Source organism: Petromyzon marinus, unplaced genomic scaffold (assembly GCF_048934315.1).
Source record: "Petromyzon marinus isolate PM22_M1 ecotype Great Lakes invasive population unplaced genomic scaffold, UKy_Petmar_22M1.pri1.0 PM_Scaffold_19, whole genome shotgun sequence".
Lineage (NCBI taxonomy): Eukaryota > Metazoa > Chordata > Hyperoartia > Petromyzontiformes > Petromyzontidae > Petromyzon > Petromyzon marinus.
In genome coordinates, this window is record NW_027423157.1 from 569,662 (window position 1) to 591,081 (window position 21,420).

The 21,420-nt window shown below is 46.0% G+C and overlaps 3 protein-coding genes across 3 annotated transcripts; all 3 read left to right on the forward strand.

Moving 5' to 3' along the window:
- Positions 1-3,259: 3,259 nt before the first annotated feature.
- LOC142922852 (exosome complex exonuclease RRP44-like) lies at positions 3,260-7,985 on the forward strand. Its single transcript, XM_076063795.1, has 4 exons — positions 3,260-4,181; positions 5,381-5,539; positions 7,221-7,331; positions 7,683-7,985. The coding sequence occupies exons 1-4, from the start codon at positions 3,996-3,998 to the stop codon at positions 7,968-7,970; spliced, it is 744 nt and encodes a 247-aa protein (XP_075919910.1). The 5' UTR covers positions 3,260-3,995; the 3' UTR covers positions 7,971-7,985.
- A 690-nt stretch (positions 7,986-8,675) lies between these two features.
- On the forward strand, positions 8,676-15,284 carry LOC142922854 (exosome complex exonuclease RRP44-like). The gene is made up of 5 exons (XM_076063797.1): positions 8,676-9,118; positions 10,259-10,375; positions 12,485-12,569; positions 13,412-13,539; positions 14,761-15,284. Exons 2-5 carry the CDS (start codon positions 10,335-10,337, stop codon positions 14,849-14,851), a joined length of 345 nt encoding a protein of 114 aa, XP_075919912.1. The 5' UTR covers positions 8,676-9,118; positions 10,259-10,334; the 3' UTR covers positions 14,852-15,284.
- Positions 15,285-15,298: 14 nt separating this feature from the next.
- Positions 15,299-18,909, forward strand: LOC142922853 (exosome complex exonuclease RRP44-like). Its single transcript, XM_076063796.1, has 2 exons — positions 15,299-15,455; positions 17,163-18,909. The coding sequence occupies exons 1-2, from the start codon at positions 15,312-15,314 to the stop codon at positions 17,382-17,384; spliced, it is 366 nt and encodes a 121-aa protein (XP_075919911.1). The 5' UTR covers positions 15,299-15,311; the 3' UTR covers positions 17,385-18,909.
- Positions 18,910-21,420: the final 2,511 nt, after the last annotated feature.

The window sequence follows — 21,420 nt, forward strand, 5'->3', positions numbered from 1 at the left end:
ATCACGGATTTTATGTACTGTGTTGAATCGGACCTGGATCTTGTGTTTATTCAGGATTTTGGAGATCTTATTTGTGACCCCCGCAATGTAGGGTAAGGTGATGGTTTTGAATGGCTCCTCAAGAGGATCCTTCTTCATGGCTGGAGTGATGGCTTTGCGGATTGTGTAGTCGGAGTAACCATTAGCCTTGAGAGCTTGGTGTACATGCTTGAGTTCACTGGCAATGTGTTCCTGGTCGGAAATGCATTGGGCTCTATGGTATAGAGTCTTGATGAGGGAGTTCTTCTGGGATGGATGGTGGTGGGAATCCGGTTTTAAGTAAGCATCCGTATGGGTAGCTTTACTGTAGACAGAGTGGCTCATTGAACCATCAGCTCTCCTTTTAATTAGGACATAAAAAAGGGTCCCTTGCCATCTTTTTCGACTTCCATGGTAAATCTGATGGCTGGGTATATGGAATTGATGTGGTCGAGGAATTGGTCTAGAGCAGGCCAGCCATGTGGCCAGATGACAAAAGTGTCATCCACGTACCTCTTCCATAACGTCGGGCGTAGAGTGGCAGTCTGGATGGCGTCAGTTTCAAATTTCTCCATGAAAACGTTGGCTACAACCGGAGATAGGGGGGTGCCCATTGGGGTGCCCTCAGTTTATTTGTAGAAAGTTCCATTCCAGGTGAAATATGTGTTGGTTAAGCAGTGTCTCACCAGGGGGAGTACATCAGTATGCAGTCCTTGATGAACCAAGTCTTCAGTGATTGCGATGGTGTCAGGTATCGGAACTTTGGTGAATAAGGAAAGCACATCAAAACTGACAAGCAAGTCGTCTGGGGACAGGGAAATGCCCTTAACCACACGTCGCTCTGCACCTTGTAGAGCCCATGGAACATGCTTTCTGGAGACATGACCGCATGGCCACAAGCACAACAACAATACGTTCAGTAAATTCAGTTCAGGGCGATGCTTCGCGATTCGTCATACGTTTTTTTGCCTGAGGCCACATTCATCTGGCCAAATTAGCGTAATCTAGCCCTCCACTACCCTGAAGGGTTAAATGTGTAATGATATCACGGGATGTCACTGTGTAGTGCCAGGTGTAGTCCCGGCCCTAGAAGGGCTCGGTCAGCGCTGATTGATCAGCTGGATGGCATCACGCTTGGCGTGCAGTGCCAGCCCGACAGGATAGGGTGTGGGAATGCCGGCCGTAGTAAAGGGGTTACTAAAGGCCATGGCACTCTGGTTGACCCGAGAGGACACGTGACCGGCTAAGTCTACAAAGGGGCCCCAAGTGGGGGCTAGGGGTGGTCACGTGGTCGGGGTCCAGATCCTGCTGCTCGAGGATTCTAGAAGGTGGTCGTGGCCAAGGGCGGAGCCAGCCACGCCACAGAGAATATAAGCCGGGTCCCCTAGAGGGACTGGCGTTGTTGTTCATCTTGAAGAAACCTTTGTCTGCGTCTACGTTCTACCGAGTCTCCAACACGTGGACCTGGACCCGAGCTGTGGTCCCGGTCTGTCGTAGCTAGTCATGTTGTAATTAGTGTAGTTAGCCTGGTGGTCACCACCACAGGTTGTTATTCTGGGCCAGTTACCCCGTGTACCACATGGTGGGGGGGGGGGGAGGCGATTTGTAAAATTGCGCCATATTTTAAACTGTCGGCAGAGCAGAGAGATTGAATCCAATTACCGACCTCTGGATTGCAAGTCCAGGGTGGGAGAGCCATTGCACCACCGTGTGTGGCAGCACCCCCACTCTTTTTTTCTTAGGGGCTGTGCAAAATAAAATAAAAACATTGAGTACAATTAAAGTGATGGGCCTTCTATCCCGATGATGGTGATGACATTAGCGATACTGATAATGATGCTGATGATGCTAAGTAAGGCTAAGGACTCACATTGCCCTTCACCACGTAGTTGGGGTCAAGCTGGACGTCCCGTGCCAGCCCAAAGTCGCAAATCTTGGCGATGTGTCCATGGGTTACCAGCAATTTCCTCGCAGCCAGGTCGCGGTGGATGCACTAAAAAAAAGAAAAAAAATCCCTGTGTGGCCTTCAACAAACTTGGGGCAACTTCTGTGAAGGTCGGCCACGGTACAAGACGGGGTGGGTGCCCAGCACCACGCTCGGCCGCCTTTGTCTCCCCAGTGTAGATGTTTACACACCGCACCAGGTACTCATTTGAGACTGAGTCCACCTGGGGAGGCCCAAGACCGGTTCAGATAATTGTCACTGGTGTTGGCCATGAGCGGGAATCGAACTCTGGCCGTTGGGTTCGTAGCGCAGTGAACTAACCACTGAGCGACCACTCGCCACCCAGACAGCCATATTAAGGGCAACAAAGACGTGCACCACAGACACAGTCACATACAAAGACACAGTTAAACACGCACAGTCACAGAGACACAGTTAAACATACTCTTTGGTTCTTTCGGTAAAGTAACATAGGTATAAAATTAAACAAATCACGACGTTTCGGGCGCTAAACCCTGTTTGTTTAGTATGCTTCTCTCTCTGTGTCCCCTGTTGTATCTGTGTTAGTTCCCCCCTACTTGTGTGTCTGTATATACATCTGGGGTTATGTGTTTCCTCTCTCTCGTAAATTTAGCTCTTCTGTACCTGATGATGGCTGCTTGTGTTGCAACCGAAACGTCGTACGCTATTATGTTATTTTATTATTTCTTATTTATACGTGACTTTACCGAAAAAACCAAAGAGTAATTCCTGCAGTCACGAAAGCTTTGAATCAAGTCTGTAGTGCCTCTTGTTAAACAGTGCTTCAGTTAAACAGGAAAATTAATAAATCCAGCAGGCATGACTTGAAAAGTAACAAATTTACATTTTGGGTGGCACTCTAAATCGTCCGGTAAATCGTGTCGCCAATTATAATTTCTGCGTTTATCTGCGCGTGTCTGTGTACCCCCAGTGGAGGAATACGTGCGCAGCTTGCTGGACAACCCTGACTTGATTGACCGTCTGGCACTGGCCTCGGAGCAGGTGAGACTCCGTATGCGTGCATCAGCTCTGCCCCCCCCTCATATTTTTGGTGCGGGCCTGTACCCTTGTCCGACCCCTCACTTCCGCGTTGCATCCAGCTGCCTCACTGAAGAAAGGGACACTTGCCTTGCGCTGAGTACGACGTTTCGCTGGTTGTAATCGCCAGGGAAACGATATACTCGATTTGTAAGTGTTGTGGGTTTACTCTCCAATACACTGGCGTGCTGCAGTAGTAACTAATTGACACGTTTTGTTTTACGTAACAAACCTTACTAATTGGCTGTACCGGGTTAACTACACCAATTTACGTGCTCTTACCCAAAAAAACCTTTATTATGGATAATATTGGTCGCAAAATAATACGTGTTAAACAGCTCCCTTTTAGAATGTCTCATCCTCACCAGCAATGGTCAATCAATCAAATAAATCGGTTTAACACGTAGGCTTTCGCGACCAATATTATTCATAATAAAGGTTTTTGGGTTAGATCGCGTTATTTATAAATGTCTCGTAACCCTCCACCACCTGACACGGCCAATCAGTAAAAAAAGTGTCACGTTGACAAAAGACAAATAATTCACTACTTTAGCCCACCGGTGTGTTGAAGAGTGAATCCACAACATTTACAGTTTGAGTACTCAATTGGATTCACTCTTCAACACACCGGTGGGCTAAAGTAGTGAATTATTTGTCTTTTGTCAACGTGACACTTTTTTTGCTGATTGGCCGTGTCGGGTGGTGGAGGGTTACGACACATTTATAAATAACGCGATCTAACCCAAAAACCTTTATTATGAATCAAATAAATCCTAGATTTATAACGTGGCATATTTATCAAAAAGCAGAGACGGAAGGGTGAAACTCTAGAGGTAGCTCTATGATATCCGCTTTTGTGGAACGTTCTCTAACACGGATGGCCGTACTGCTCTGAGATAAATCAGAATGGATCCTTCGTTTCGTTACGTGATGGCGGTTGCAAAATTGTTGTTGACGCGTGCATGTGCCGTGCATGTGCTGTGTACGTGTGCAGGATGTGGTGGAGTCCTGGGTAATCTTCTCCGAACATCTCTCGCTGTCCCAGCTGCAGCAAGGTGTGCGCTCCGGCCGGTTTGTCCAGGGAACCTTCCTTGCGAGTCGTGAGAATTACCTGGAGGGGACTCTGAGGGTGCGAGGGGACGGTGACAGTGATAAAGAGGTACACGTTTCACAAGCCTGCGTCCGGAAGGAACAATGCTGTTCGATCGTATCTGTGTGAGTTTTAAAAACAAATTTATAATGAAGCAGTGGCATAGCGTTCTTGGCATGAGCAGTAGCTCTTAACCTTTACTGAAAGGCTGCAGTAAAGGTTAAGAGCTACTGGGCTAAAATATTTGTATTTTGAACGTCTTTTGCACCCTACGTAGGTGTCGTAGCCTGGCTCCTGCCCCCCCGGCCTGTGGGTCCTGGTGCAGTTGCACTGCCTGCACACTCGATAGCTACGCCACCACAACCACAGTATATACGTTAATTGTGACTACTTTAATAATAGGGTTTTTCCCTTTTTTTCTGGCAACAAAACTGAAACCTTTTACAAGGAATCATGTGTGCATTAACTACAATACTTGTGGTCAAAATGCAAACAAAAAACACACTATGATAATATATGCATTGTCCTTGAGACTGATTGGTCCACACCAGGGACGGCTTTCTTTTGAGCCTCGACCCAATTGGTGCGAGGCCAGAGGACGCCAAAAGGCGTACGCATATATGGCAAATATTATCAGTGTGTTTTTGTTTGCATTTTGACCACAAGTATTGTGGTTAATGCACACATGATTCCTTGTAAAAGGTTTCATTTTTGTTGCCAGAAAAAAGGGGAAAAACCCTATTATATTTTGGTACTGGCAAAGGAGGTCTAATGATGGTTGTGACTACTTTGTTAACAAAATGAATGGTCTATTTCCACCTCCAAAATGTAACGTTAAATAACAATTAGGTACATTGGCCCTTTGTTGGAAAAAAAAACCCAGTCCAGAAATTGCCCTGCTTGAACATATGTTACTGAAAAACATTGGTTTCAGAAGATTCATGGGCTCACTCTTGTACAGTAAAACCTTGGATTGCGAGCATAATTCGTTCCGGAAACGTGTTTGTAATCCAAAGCACTCGTATATCAAAGCACTCGTATATTAGTTGTGATCACGTGACGCTCGGCAGTACAAAGCTGCTCGTATTGCAAGACCCTCGCTCGTTTATCAAATTAATATTTATTAAAAATTTTGCTCGTCTTGTAAAACACTCGCAGACCAAGTTACTCGCAATCCAAGGTTTTACTGTATATGCTGCTCTCTAACAGCACTTGGCCCAGCGGTCTGTTAAGGCTATAGGGGGGATCTTTTTTTTTCCTGCGTGCAGGTGTTGATCCAGGGGCTGCAGCATTTAAACCGCGCGATGCACGACGACATCGTGTGCGTGGAGATGTTCCCCGAGGAGCGCTGGGTTGCCCCCTCCTCGCTGGTCCTGCACGATGAGGGCGTCGCAGGGGACGTTGCAGAAGAGAATGAAGAGGATGTGGTGAGTGGAGCGCCAACACTGCCGAACCAAAATCAAACCCAGACACCTGCAGTGTGCGTGTCTCTCTCCCCGTGGTCGCATGGATTTTTCTCCAGGTCCTCCGGCTTTTCCCTCCACAGTTACAATCTGACATGCACTTAGAGTATTTGGCTGCTATCAATTTCAAATGTGATAAGATACTTCATTGAACGATCATTTGTGGCCAGGTCACTTAAAAAGAGCTATATAGCTCTCAGGGTCCTTACCTGGTAAAGTTATTTAGTTTATAGTTTTTAAATAGTTTTAATATAGTTTAAACAAAGAATAACAACAAAGACTCAACCACTTCAAGAGAGACCTTAGACATAATGAACACCGTGTGACCAGACAACAATCCACATTAGAGATGCTGTTAGCTTGATTTTGCATTTATTAAATGACTTTACATTACATTACTTCAAAATCAAGTCAGGAGTGCTAATCATTTCGTACTATTTTTGTATGTACGTAGGGGTTATTTGACCATACTTCGGTGCGGGTTGGTGAAGGGGGGGGGCATAGATCAGGAGCATAGAAGGACAGGATAACAGTTCATTTTGCTGTACTGCGCTCTGCTGCCAGCAATTTTGGCGCAGAGCCTATACCACCTGTTATGCATATCCAGGCTCAACACGGCGTCGCTTCCACGGTCTGAGCTCCTTTTTAATGTTCATTTTAATTAACTTAATTAGAACTCAAGAGATCAGGACACGTATCATTTGCGAGAGTGACCTGGGTCACAGGGTGGCCTCTATATTGAAAACTAATTTCTTTAGTACTGCTTTTTGTATTTAGATTGTAGTCCTTGTCACGCACCTCTTTTTAGCATGGTTGGCTGTGTACGGTGCGAAATAAGTTCTACATGCATACATACCACAGTGACAAAATGCAAAACATAATAAAGTACAGCAATGAAGTTAATTGAAATTGGCACAAAAACAACCGTGGTTTATGAAAAGTCGACAATATTTCACAAACATAAACAAGTGTTAGATATGAAATCGCATGTAGTGCAAGTTGGCTTGGGCAGATTATTTATATACTGATCATTGCACAGTTATACTTATAAAAACGTTACGTAAACATTAAACACATATAGGGTGACTGATGTGCTAAGCAGGTAAGAGAAAATGTCAATCACAATTGCAAGTGAAATCATAAAGAATCGAGAGATTAAGCATCAAATTGTGAATTAGATGGGAGGGTAACCTTTGTTGTACATAATATTGGTCGCAACAGCCTACGCGTTTTTTTAAACGTGTGGTATCTGATGGGCGTGTTCCGGTTGATTCTATCAATCGCCAGAACTGTTTTAACTTATAAATATTTACTGAGGACTCCTCACTGTGATCTTTTGTCATTTTAACAAAGCGTCAGTCTCATTATTGACATTGATGAGACACAGCATGAAACCACATCCGCAGGTTAAGCGCTATTGTTTTGGATTGCTCCTTCCCCTGTAAGCCAAATTGTATTGTGTTACGCAGTGAGCTGGTAAAAAAATAGTTATTTAATTACTTCAGTGTGTGAGAGAGACGCCACTGTGGTGAGTGCTCATTTGAGTTTGAGTTGTCATCTCCCGGTGCTATCCCAGCTGCTGCTGCTGTCATCGCTCTTGCTTAGATTAAGCAACACGATGTTTGTCCTTTGTTTTGGTCTCCAGCTGAAAGCCGAAAGTGGGAAGATGCGTCGACCCACTGGCAAAGTGGTCGGCATCATCAAGCGGAACTCGAGGCCGCTGTGCGGCATGCTCATGCCCAGCCCAATCAAGGAGGTGGGCTGATCTTCATGTGTGTGTGTACGTGTGGGGAGCGGTGATGTAGCGGTTAGCGCGCTGCGCTACGAATTCTGGGACCCGAGTTGGATTATATTTATCGCTCATAACCAATAAACAGCGGCAAATGTCTGAACCTGTCTTGGGCCCTTCCCTAGGTCGACTCGGCCATAAATGAGTCTCTGATGTGGCATGTAAACATCAGCGCTGTGGAGACAAAGGCGGTCGGGCATGGTGCTGGCCGTACCCACCCCGTCGTTTGCCGTACCAGCTTGAATAGGTGTGTGCTGACGGCACTCGCCCAAACAGTTTGTTGAATGCCTTACTGGGGGCTCTTTGTGCGTGTTGCAGGCCACCCGCCACCTGTTCACGCCCGCGGACCGCCGCATGCCACGAGTGCGGGTGGAGACAAGACAAGCAGCGTCCCTGCAGGCCCACCGCATCGTGGTGGCCATCGGTGACTGGCTGCGACACTCCCGCTACCCGAACATACGACTGCACCGTGACGCCCCGCACGCCGTGACACCTCACCCGTCCGTCCCGTGGTCGGCATCGTCGGGCTCATCCTTCTGTCACTTGACGCGCGGCCACGTGGCTCTGTATGCAATACAGCCGTCGAACCCAAAACACGAACGGTGACACGGTGAATTGGAAGTCAGGGTGGATGAGCTGGCACCACTGTGATTTATTTGTTTGAAAGCATGGCAAACTCACCTGTGATTCAACCTAGGTTATTAAGGTGTTGTAAGTTGATAGTCTCAGCCCAGTCACCAATAACTGCACCAAAAACGATATTAAATTTGGTCGTGCACTTCTATTGTTTAATTTCAATCTCTGAGAAAACTACTGCGTTTGACTGCCATGTGATGAACATTACTTTGATTGGCAGAGTGGTTGGAAAAGCACTGCCCCCCTACAATTTGGACTGCATTTCACTTCAATGGATCTTAGAAGTAGCTCTGTTATGTCTGCGCCTGTGGGTCGTCCTTGACCACGAAGGGTTTGTATAGATTGCTTGTTTTGTGTGATACCATTAACACAATGAGAAACAAAATTGGTGAAAAGTTAAATATATTGTTAAGATGTATTCTTTGGGTTGTATCTTTGTTTAAACAGATGCCGGTTAATATTCTACATAATGTACGTTAGGTACAAGGTTGGCATTGTGGTTGTGCTTTTCATACCTATTTGCCACTGCACAACCGAGCGGCACCATGGCTGGCACGGTTTAGTAGGCTGCAGGTTGTTTATCCACTGCAAAAGCAGATCCATGCCATGGACGGTCAATGCTTTGAACAAGTCTAGGCACATGCAGATGACGCTGTGGTGCCACGTCCCCGTGGTGTACCGACTGCCGTCACACAATTAACGTGTCTCTAGCCCCGCCCCTGGCCTTCCTCGGCCCCCGGATAGATTTGGATGCCTTGTGGGGCCAGCATATCACGGTTTGGTTCTGGTTCAACACGGCAAAAAGCCAGTGGGTGACCACAGACACCTCGAGAGCTCTGCGCTGTCTGGGTTCCAATGTACCGGTGGAACAGGGATACCGGTGACGATTGGCCACGTATGTGCATATGCATGTTGAACTTCTTCCGTACCATACGTAGACAACCGTGCTAATCGTCGGTGTGCTTGTGCAGGGCCATTTTGTGCGCTCTCTGGGCGAATGTGGGGATAAGGAGACGGAGACAGAGGTGCTGCTGCTGGAGCACGACGTGCCACACCAGCCCTTCAGCCAGGCCGTACTTGCATGCCTGCCCCCTCCCACGTTCAGCATCACAGCAGAGGTACGCATGAGACATGTGACGATATGTCAATTCATCGATTGAGTTCAATTCTTACGCCTGCGGTGTGTTGGTGTGTTCGGTCGTGCATGTGAGAATCCTTTACTTCAGTGCTCTTTATTACAAGGCCCACGGGCCACTGGTGGCCCCTGGGTGGCCTTTGGTGTGGCCAATGACGTGTGGATCCCCGACGTATAGGCCCCTGACAATAGACAAATGCGAAAACACCCCCCATCATCATCATCGTGCTGTCAAACCTCAATAGTTTCAAGATGTTTGGCCTGCGTAGAATACCTTCTAGAGGGCCTCTCTGGAGCTCTCCCTCCAGTCGAGGTCCTTCCGCTGCACTGGCATAAACGAGAAGCCACGGGGCTCTACACCTTTACCGCAGACCGGATATAGAAAAGCCGTCGACCTGAAAGAAAGTCGATGGCTCGGACACATTATCGTAAGAAGAGAGGAAATTCACATCGGAGGAAGGAAGGCGACGGACTTATGGAAGCACCAGGGCGGAGACCCGAGAGGCAGGCCTCGAGAGATGCGGATCAAAGTGGTGAGCCAGGATATGGAGGACTCTGCAGTAGCCGTGGAGATGGTCCAGTACAGAAATAAATGGAGCAAGGGGACTACAGACTTTTTTCCTATAACGCTGTACTTGCGTTCCTGAACAACACCGAATTGTGGAAAAATCGCATAATAAATAATATAGGGTAAAGCACAGTCCGCGATAACACGTGATATGCGTACGCAGGCTTAACAAAGACTTCGGGTACGTGAGTAGCATCTAGAAGCATCCAGAAACATCCCGCCTTGTGTGATGCTACACCGAGGCAACCGTACAACCGCATATTCTGCCTCGCACAACGCAGTTCTGTTCACTCGATCGCCTTTTATCCAATTCGCATCCATGTTATGAAAAAAATGTGTTCCCTAATGCATTCATCGCATTATATCTAATTCACGATATGAAAACACGCAGAGTTATAGGAGAACGGACTGTACTTTCAAAATATTCAGTCGCCTATTGAGAAGATAGAACGCCATTAGCATGAAGTTGGTTTACCCATGTATGGCTCACCCTGTATTTTGTTTGTTGTAAGGCAGCGTTTTGTTGAACCTGGTGCTGTGTGTGTCCCGTACAAGGACCAGGCTGGCAGGGAGGACCTCCGTGCGTTGTCCATCTGCAGTGTGGATCCTCCAGGCTGCACAGACATCGACGATGCCCTACACTGCAAACCGCTCGACAATGGGAACACCGAGGTATTCATTTGGTGGTGGTAATCGTGGTCACGGTCGCGGTAATTCGTGCCTATTCCTTTCATGGTTTTGTCAATGCTAGCGGAGGTGACAAGGGGAGTTTAGTGGCACAATGATAAGTGCACTGCACATTTATCCTGTCAAGCTGGTTTAGTTCCAGTCATGGCTAACACCGGTACAGAGTGATATCTAAAAAAACTGCCCAAGTTCTCCCCTTCACCACCTGCATTGACCATCGTAATAAAGCAAGGTCAAATGACAATCGCGACCAATTACGGCATGGAGAAGCCCTCATCCTGCAGTGGATTGACAAAGGGGTGGACAATATTCCCGTTATTAAGTTTCCAAACATTGTTGCCTTAGTGCCCGTATTCTTGGTCTCTGCTCGGCTCAGGACTGACTTCAAAATGGCTCGGTTCTGGCTTGATCTGCTCCGTTGCCTCCAAAGAAGTATGAGTGGCTCAGCTGTGCCTTGGCTCAGGCTCAGCTCACAGAAATTCTGAGCGTGGCTGGGAGCATGCAGAGATATACGAGGAGGCACAAGAGACACAGAGGCTCAGGGCTGGAACCATGCTTAGAGGCAGCTGAGGTTTTAAGTGTTGATTTGATGTGGCTTATTGAGAATTAGAATCAGAATATTTATACTGGAGGAATCCAATGAGCTATAAAGCTATTTTTCACATGTCCAGTAGAGTCGGGTAAGAACGTTACAACAACAAACAGTGAAACAACATAATAGTAGTGCAAAGTACAAGAAAGATAAACAAATAACCCAAACACAAACAAATACAACGAAACCATCCCCATCCTACCAGGCAAAGCCCACTGAGGCATTGATTTATTTTTGATTAGTGACCTGGCCACAAATGAATAGCTCAACAAAGTGGCCCATCATTTGCACATTTATAGCAGCCAAAATAATAGAAATAATCTCAATGCATGTTGCGCGAGAGCCAAGCCTGAGCCAAGCCATGGCTAAGACCCCACTGGCCTAAGTGTCCACGTCACTGACCGAATGCCTGGTTCACAATGAATGCACCAGGTAGTAATGGATGTGCATTTCATTTCACATTATTGTGCTTTGGTTGAAGTGGCTATGGTGGAGGTTATACATGCATGTGGAGTGAGCGACTTCCGACAGACGTCTAGTAGAAGGCGTCTTCTCCTCCCTGTTAGTGAATGGGTTTCCTCTGCATTCATCAGATTTCCTCTAAATAAAACCCATACAATCTTAACTGGCATTCACGAAAACATCTCCTTGCTGAACAGTTACCTGCAGGCGACTTAATCATGTGTGGGTTTGCTTGCAAAACACTCGTTGAGTTGGTGCATATGTATTCGCCAGATTGTGTTTATTGACAGAGAAGTGTTTGCGTTTATGTGTTTGTGTGCCTGCAGAGGATTGATATGGTGCCAGAGTTATTGAGCTCAAACCTGTGTTCGTTGAGATCCAACATCGACCGTCGAGATGCACCAACAACTGTTAACTCGCGAGTGCGCACATTGCAACCCATACTCAGCAGCTAACGTGCGTTGTTGCCAGGTGCACATGTAATCCCATGATGCGTGGCACTGTTAAAGTGTCATTGTACAGATCCACACAAGCATGTGTACATACATAAGCAGCCAAACCAGGATGGCACAATAGTAACACGTGTCTCACAGCAAGAATGGCCTAGGATTGATGCCCGACTTGGTTGCCTTTCCATGTAGATTTTGTATGTTCTCCCCCTATTTAGCATGGGTTGACTCCAGGTTATCAGGTTTCCTCTCATCGCTAACATAAACGTGTTATTACTACTATGATCCTTAACCAAGGAAAGCCTCACTGAATCTCATAACTTCGGGAGGGTACTGCAAAGCTTTTGCAGTCGAACAATGGTTGCTACGTATATATTCCAGTTGAATAATTTGTAACAACCCAAACCGGTATTTGGCCAAACATCCCGCTGCTGAAAGAATGACTCGACTACCAAAAACTTGGCAAGACCCTCCTGAAAAAGAGTCTCGAGACTTTGCGAGGCTTTCCTGAGTGAACACCCTGCACCACTCCAATGACGACTCCGCCACTCGACGGTGAATGGCGACGGTGCATGTGCTGTGCGCGTGCAGGCTGGCGTTCTCGTGCATATGGGAGATGACTCCAAAGGATGAGATCGTGAGCACACGTTTTACCAAGAGCATCATCAATTCCAAGGTGATTTCCCCCCACCCCCACAGACGTTCAGTTTTTGTAAAACTCTCGTTTGCTTTCACGTTTATTGTATCGATGCCTTGCTATGTTGGTGCAGTTGAGGTTTCCGGATGGCTGAGAGGTCAGAGCATTGAGCTTGCACCTCTGGGTTCACAAGTGGAGCAAGAAGAACCGGGTTCACAAGTGGCAGTATGTATGTTGAACTTCTTTTGCACCGTACGTAGCCAACTGTGCTAATCGGAGGTGCGAGGTAGAACATGAAAGTAGTGAGTTGATGGTCTCTGTCCAGTCAACAATCACTGCACAAAACACAGGTTTTTTTTTTAGGTTAGATCGTATACATATGTAAATGTGTCATTAAACCCACCCCCACCCGACACAGCCAACTAATAAGGGTTGTCACGTAAACAGAACATGCCAATTCGTCACGAGTACAGCACACCGGTGTGTTGTACAAGTGACGAATTGGCCACGTTCTGTTTATGTGACAACCCTTACTAGTCGGCTGTGTCGGGTGGTGGCGGGTTTAACGACACATTTATGTATTTACACAATCTAGCCCAAAAAACCTGTATTATGGATGATATTGATCACGAAAGCCTACGTGTTAAACTCACTGCACAAAAAACCACCAAATTACATTGCACTAAATTTGGTTAAATTCCAGCTTTGAGAATTCAAAAAATATCAATTTTGCTGTCTTTGGGTGAGCGTAACCCTCAGTGGTCATCGGGAGCCACGTAGACATCTGTTGAGTTCTGGCTTGGGCTTGGATCAGGCGTGGGCATTGTGTAATTGCGAGGACCCCATGGTTCACCCGTGGTGTGTTCATCGTATCCCCGCAGGCGTCTCTGACGTACGCAGAGGCTCAGCTAATGATGGATGACGCCGGGCGGAAGGACCCGGTCACCAGCAGCTTGCGTGGCCTCAACTCCCTGGCCAAGATCCTCAAGCAGAGGCGCATTCAAAACGGGTAACTCATTGTCAAGATCCTCATCCCCTCCACCGCCTCTGGAGCGCTGAGCAGTATTAATGGGTGCACCACATTTAGTCGATCGGCAGGTCGCCTGTGGCGCGGTAAAGTGTGGTTACTCCCGTGTCTTCTAAGACATCCGGCCAGCGTGAAAGAGTAGGCTAAAATACATTGAGAGGGACTGTAAAAGGGTGTATCTCTAGAGGGGCCCCCTCTTATGGGAGCCCCCTTCTTCCAGCAGTGGCTTGAGCAAGCAATTGCAAGGCTGCACCTGTAGCTTTTTTTGACCCCATGATGCATGAGGCTTGGGTGAATACCATGCACAAACAAGTGTTACAGGATTCATACTCTTTGTTTTTTTTTCAGTAAAGTCACGTAGGTAACCTCTTCTTTGGTTCTTTCGGTAAAGTCACGTAGAATGAGAATAAAATAATAAATTGATAAAATAAAATAACACAATAATATTCTCACGACGTTTCGGCCACAACACAAGCGGCCTTCATCAGGTGAAGGGGGCGAGACTGTCTGGTAGGACAGCGCTGGAGGTAAAACTATAAAATAACTAAATTAAATCACGACGTTGCGGGCGCAACACAAGCGTCCTTCTTCAGGTGGGACAACCACAGACAGAAAAAATTGCTGAAGTGGGCAAAAAAGGGCTGTTGTAACAAGAGGCTATATAGGTAAGAGAGTGTTGGGAAGCAAGGGGGGAGAGATAGAGAGGGGGGATGTGGGATAGGGGAAGTGGGGTGCTGCTAGAGGGATTAAAGGGGCGAGCACGGCAAAATGCCGGGGGGGGGGGGGAAGTGAGCGGGGCTGGGAGTGGGAGGCTGAAGAAGCTGGAGATGCGGAAATGAAGGCAACAATAAAGAAGTTAAGGTTTTACCTGGTTAATAACATCCTTTTAGATTGGAGTGTTACAGGCTGCTGCGGGGCTACATTGTGGGCAATAGAGGACAATGCAGTGACACAAATTGTTTTACTCTTCTTAATGCTCCCATGTCTGTGCTCCCCCACCTTTGCCAAAGCGTACTGACCACCACGGTTAAGTACCACCCCACGACCCGCATGACATGGGGCGGCCCTCATCCAGCAGTGGATTGACTTAACGAGCTGTGCATGTTCAACTCAAATATCTGAGTTTGTGAAGTGTCTTATATTAAGATTCTGTGTTGTTTTGGCTGGACATGATACTCGCTCATGTCCCTTCTCCACCCGTAGGGCATTGACTCTGGCAGCCCCTGAGGTCCGATTCCACATGGACAGCGAAACCCACGACCCGATCGACCTGCAGACCAAGGAACTCAAGTGAGTCTCGTCAACAAGACACCTCCCATGACTGCAATCCGACTGTTGTGCAGATCTCTCTATCAGAATCAAAATATATTTCTACTGGAAGAATCCGATGAGCTATAAAGCTCTTTTTTCACAGATGTCCAGTTGGGGCAGGTCACAACGTTACAACAACAAACAATACAAGCACACGTTAGGATTGCAAAGTATTGGAAAGGTAAACAAATAACTTAAACAAATATACAAATAAAACTAAACTATTTTTATCTTATTCTTAGTTTTTTCGGTAAAGTCACGTTGAAGAGAAACAACAAAATAACAAAAGTAAAACCCTGACCACAAACGATAGCTGAACAAAGTGGCTTATCACGTAGGAAATTTATTATCGGCAAAATAATCTAAGATAAAGATTCTTGACCCTTGTGGTTGATGTGTTGTGGTGGCGGAAACTGGTGCGTGTACACAGGGAGACCAACTCGATGGTGGAGGAGTTCATGTTGCTCGCCAACATCTCCGTGGCGGAGCGCATCGTAGGCGAATTCCCCGAGTGTGCGCTGCTCCAACGCCATCCGGCGCCTCCGCCTTCCAACTACGACATCTTGGTGAAGGCGGCGAAATCAAAGGTAGAGTTAGAACCCCTTTTAACGACCACCCTTGTTAACTAATCGCTTAACAACGGGCCTCCATAGAGCTCAATGTGTAGGCTTAACCGACCATTTCCCTGTTAACGACGAGCTGTTGTAGGTACAATAAATATGAATTAATGCCACGTAGAAGGAAAACAATAAAATAAAAAAAAATATAAAACAATAAAATTCTCACGACGTTTCGACTGCAACACAAGCAATCATCATCAGGTGTGAAAACCACAACAAGAAAATTTGAAAAAAGTGGCAGTTATTTTTAATGTTAGCACCACGGAGAGAGATTTGACAGTTTGTTCAGATGGACGAGTCCAACTATGTTCGGAAAAGAGGAGGGGGGAGACAAAAAATAATGGATGCGTTCTGACAGCCACCTTAAGCGTGATCAATCAATTAAGACCCGAAATGGTTTATCAAATCTCTCTCCGTGGTGCTAACGTTAAAATAACCACCACTTTTGTCACATTTTCTTGTTGTGGTTTTCACACCTGATGATGATTGCTTGTGTTGCAGTCGAAACGTCGTGAGAATTTTATTGTTTTATATTTTTATTATTTTATTGTTTCCCTTCTACGTGAATTTACCGAAAGAACCAAGAATATGAATCCCTGCAGTCACGAAAGCTTTAAATCAAAATGAATTAATGCATTTATTCACAGTGTTTATTTTAATATGATGTGCTTATAATGTTAGTATCTTTATGTATTAATATCCATTGTTTAAATATTATAAAGTACGTTTTTTGGGTGAACAAGGGAAACTTTCGATGCTATCGGACCGAATTAAGCTTTTAACACGTATTTCCTATACTCGCTTAATGACCAAATCCTTTAATGCTCGGGTTCGTGGAACCAATTACCGTCTTAAAGAGGGGTTCTACTGTCTCTAGATTGCTGTTAACCTAACTTCAATATCATCCTCCTCGCAAGGAATTCAGAGGTCGCCGGGTGGCTCAAATTTTTGTTTGAGGTCTTTTGGTTTAACCGGGTGAGAACTCAAGAGACCATAATAGTCTCATTTGCAAGGGTCACCTGGGTCACCCTATGACGCAGAGATTACAGCTGGGACCCTGGCTTCAAAATCCAGCAGCCGCATTGAACATACTGTGTTATCAAGTGTAGGGAGTTGAAGGACTCGGCTCGTTTCCCAGCTACTCCACAGAAATAAGCAACAAAAAACCATCACGATAAATGTAGTACTGTATTTAATTTTAGATAAATTCCAGCACTGAAATGTTTAAATATCAGGTCGACTTATTGTGATGAACATTATGCTCAAGATGGGTGGGAATGTGCTACCCCCTACTGTGAAGCAGAGGTGTCTTGAAACGATGTCAGTATTGGCCTGAGCGAGCAGTTGCAGGGCTGCACCTTTTACCTTTATCTTGAGATGTAGCCGTATAGTTTCCACTCGCCCTTAGAGGCAGAACAACTCAAAAGCTGTGACGAACCACAGACAACGCTGGAAGGCAGCCAGGCACTGTGCCAGATGTAGATTAATCCACTTGCTGTACTGCCTTCTCCTGGCAAGCCAGGTTATGGAAACCTGAATGCCTACAGGAAGTGCGCTGAATAACGTTTTCTTTCCAATACACCACAACCCTTGCTGCTTCCCCAGCACTGAACTACAAGCCACGTGTGGGATAGTCACCTCACAAACGCCGGTGTGCCCGATTTTTTTGCGCAGAACATCGAGATCCAGGTGGATTCAGCTAAGGCGTTGGCCGAGTCCCTGGACCGGGCGGCGGTGCCGGGAGCGCCACCATACCTCAACACTCTGCTGCGCATCCTGGCCACGCGCTGCATGATGCAGGCCATCTACTTCTGCTCCGGCATGGAGCCCGACACCCACCACTACGGGCTCGCCACCGCCATCTACACCCACTTCACGTCGCCCATTCGACGGTGACGTGCTCTGGCGTCAGGCACACGCGTGAAATCGACCTTCGCGATTATTGAGGGGACTATGTTGTTGTCTTGGTGTGGTCTGGGACTGTGCTGCCTTTCCCAAGTTTAGGAATTTATTCATTAATTGATGTACTTATGCAATGTTAATTTGTCATTATGGCACACCTCCGATTAGCACGATTGGCTACGTACTTGTATATCTTTTTTCTATTATTTACTTTTAGTGATTTGTTTACCTTTCCTATTCTTAGCACTCTCTATCATCTACCAACTGGACATCTGTCAAAAAGAGCTTTTATCACGAATCGGATTTCTCCAGGATAAAGATTCAGATTTTGACTTATTTTTCTAAAAGGTCCTATAAACGGGAAGTTTGGCCAATTCCTTAAATGGTTGTTTGGCTTGTGTTGGAGAAAAACTAGAGGATCGGGAGAACACCAACGCCTACAAGGACGGTGACAGTGTTCCACGTGCAGAATCAAGAATCCATTGCCGTGTTGTAGCGGCGGCCAAAAGTGAATTGCAATTCTGCCATGGATCGCTAACGATTTTGTTGTGGATCTTAAATAAGAACACAGATATGAGCAGGCAGCAATTTGCATTACATCTGATGACAAATTAAAAATCCTCAACAAAGAATTAAATTCATACATTAACAAAGATAATTTCCACCAGCAGATGGTGCTAGAACGTGGTATGTCCAGAGTACAGTATTCTATCACAGCGTTAAATCCATCTGAGTCATTGTTTGCGTAGCTTTCTGGTGGATCGTGAAACCCGCTGAGATCCACCAGAATGAATCGCGGTGCTTGGTGGATTAATACCGCTGCTCCGTTGGCATCTCGTGGCCATACCGCAGCCTGTATCTACTGTAAATTTAATCTTCATATTAAATAGAGGCTACAACAAATGTGAATATTGTTGTTGTCTCCCTGTACAGTTACAGATACTCGGATGTGATTGTGCACCGGCTGCTGACCGTGTGCGTGGGCGCCGACCCCACGTACCCGGCGCTCACCGACAAGCAGAAGCAGCAGCAGCTCTGCAACAATCTCAACTACCGCCACAAGATGGCGCAGTACGCCCAACGCTCGTCTGTAGCTTTCCACACGCAGGTGGGAGGCGGAAGTGTCGGCCACGTGGAGCTTGCACGGCTTGTGCTTAGGCACCTGATAATGTGTCCATTCGTCTCTTGAAAACCATTTTTAAGGTCACGAAAGCAGGCATCGTATTGTGCGTGTAGTAAGAATCAATTGTTTTCTATTCGCACGCTTACGTGTGGTGGTGCCGTGGCTGTACTGGTTGGCTACACTTGACATTGCTTTTCAGCATTCTTCTGTGTTTGCTGAAAAACCTAGTCACTTGGCACATTTGCCCATGATGTGACAACTTTATTTGATTGGCTCTGTCAGGTGATGGAGGATTATAGTCAATACAATTGACATTGTACCTTCACGATTGAACTCAAACTAATCCCCATGACATGATGCCAATAGCACAACTGGAATAAATTAGCGGGGGGATGCAGAAAAATACCTTAAATTTTGTTAAGTAATTATGGGCTTGGTAAGTGATGCGCGTGTGTCTGCTCTTGGCCACGTAGCGGTGATTAACGGCTGCTGTTGTTGTGGTCTCAGTTGTTCTTCAAGAGCAAGGGAGTGGTGAGCGAAGAGGGCTTCGTGCTGTTTGTGCGCAAGAACGCCGTGGTGGTGCTCATTCCCAAGTACGGCTTGGAGGGGACGGTTTTCTTTGACTCCAAAGATCTCAAGCTCAACGTTACCTTCGACGAGGAGGTAGGGCATGTGTTCACTTAACCGGGAGGCATTGGCATTTCCCGAACGGCTGAATTCTGCATTTAAACCCAGGACTGGCTTAATGCACTGGGACCCAAGCCCCCTGACCATCTCTGTACGATTAGGTTTCTATCAGACACACAGACACTTGGTTTAAGGTGGAAGAACGCAGTGAGATACGAAGCTCCGTTTTTTTGCCATTTGGCAGTGTGGACTATTACAGAGGAAGTTACACCGGTGGATACATTAGAGTCGGATGGCTCACAGGGCTATACCAAAATAAACTGAAACCGAATTAAATGATGTAAATGCGTTTCAAATATAAAACGGTCACAATTAAATGTGCTTTGGAAATAACTGCCATGACGGAGCCCGTATTGTCACGGAGAGGACATCACATTAAAAATACTGTAAAATCCCTCAGATCCGGAAGAATTATAGAGAAAATTTAATGCTTTCTGTAAACAATGAGAAACTCGAAGGGCAGAAAAGTACTTGTAGAATAAAAACAAATGAGGGGAATAGTAGTTGATGCAAAAAATTATCTCTAGATGGCAAAAAGCACATTTGTGACCAGTGGATCTGGTCCTTTCCAGCATGCCTTGTATGCCGCATTACATTGTCACTCTGCGTGGATAATGCACACAGCCTAATTTGGACCAGAAGCTCAAAAGGGTCAACATTTGCAGCCATATTTTAGGTATGTTCTTAACTGCAATTGTACACTCCATATAACCTAAGGGGGGTTGCATCTACTCCTTAATGATGGCCAAATAAGGCTTTAAAATTCCTTGGCTGGCCCGCACATCACGATCCCTCGGTTGGTTTGGTCATTGCAGCCATCGGCTTCTCATGCCTGGTTTTCAGCTCGCGGTGTTGTACGTTTGTGCCATTTGTGTGTCCGCTGTCACAGATTCCAGGCTACAACCCTGTGGAGTCCACCCCATGGGGCTCGCCTTCTCCCCGGCCTAAGAAACCCAGACAGCACTAGTGTATCGTGGATGCGGTGTCAACAAGATGTCGGAGGAGGTGCATGAGTGGGCACACACTCTGGGTTTTACATCTGCAGAGTTAATTAAGTGTACATTTTGCTCGCAAGCAGAGGTGAACAATTGAAAAAAAAGCAGTGGCGGTTATGAGAAATGCTACCCTGAAGTAACAGACGGTTTGGACTCTGAATTTGCAATCCAGAGGTCACCGGTTCTTCGTTCTCCTGTCGCAGCGGTTCAAATGGTAGCGCAATTTTTTTTTTTATTTAGAATTTTTACCTTGCCAACCAGTACAATCAGCCAATTAAGGTGTATACGCGTCAAGATGTATGAAAGGTTTAGGATATCTTATGCCTCACTTCTTTGCCAGCCAAGACACTGACCCCCTTGTGATGAAGGTGATTTCACAAAAATATGGGTTACTGAATCGGTGGTGTTTATTGACTAACGCAGCAGTGTCCAACCCACAAAGCACTGTGATCCATTCTGGTATATCTCAACATGTTCCGTGATCTACCAGCAATATATGACCAACAGTTACCCGGATGGATTTAACCGACTAATAGAACACTGTAGACATGCCAAGTGCTAGTGCGATCTATTGGTTTAAAATATATATTATTTATCCATTAATTCTTAATCGGGGATTTTGTTTTGCCATCTGCTATAACAAGAATTGCTTTATATTAGAGGTGTTTATTCCTATTTGTCCCGAGATCCACAATCAAAATCTTTTGCGATCATCCACACATGGATCGCGATTCACATATCGGCTACCACTGATCTAACAGTTGAAAACCAGTTTAAGACGTAGGCTTTCGCGACCAATATCCATAACACTGTTTTTTTGGGTTAGATCGCGTAATAAATATTTAAATGTCGGTAAACCCGCCACCACCCGACACAGCCAATTCGAAAGGTTTGTCACATTAACAGAACGTGCCAATTCGTTACTAGTAACATCACACCGGTGTCTTGGAGAGCAAAGCCACAACATTTACAATCTGAGTACAATGTTTCACCAGTAATTACAACCAGCTTCATCAGGCGACAGCCAGATTCGTGGAGAATCCTCGTTCCTTAATGCGCATGCATAATGTGTGTTGATTAACATATAAATAACCCAATCGGCAATGGATACCCATAGTCATATGCATTCATTGATTCCCCTCCCAATTCGCGAAAGAAGTGCTCACAAGTGATGGCTGTCGCCTGATGAAGCTAGTTAGTGCTGGCGAAATGTTGTACTTAGATT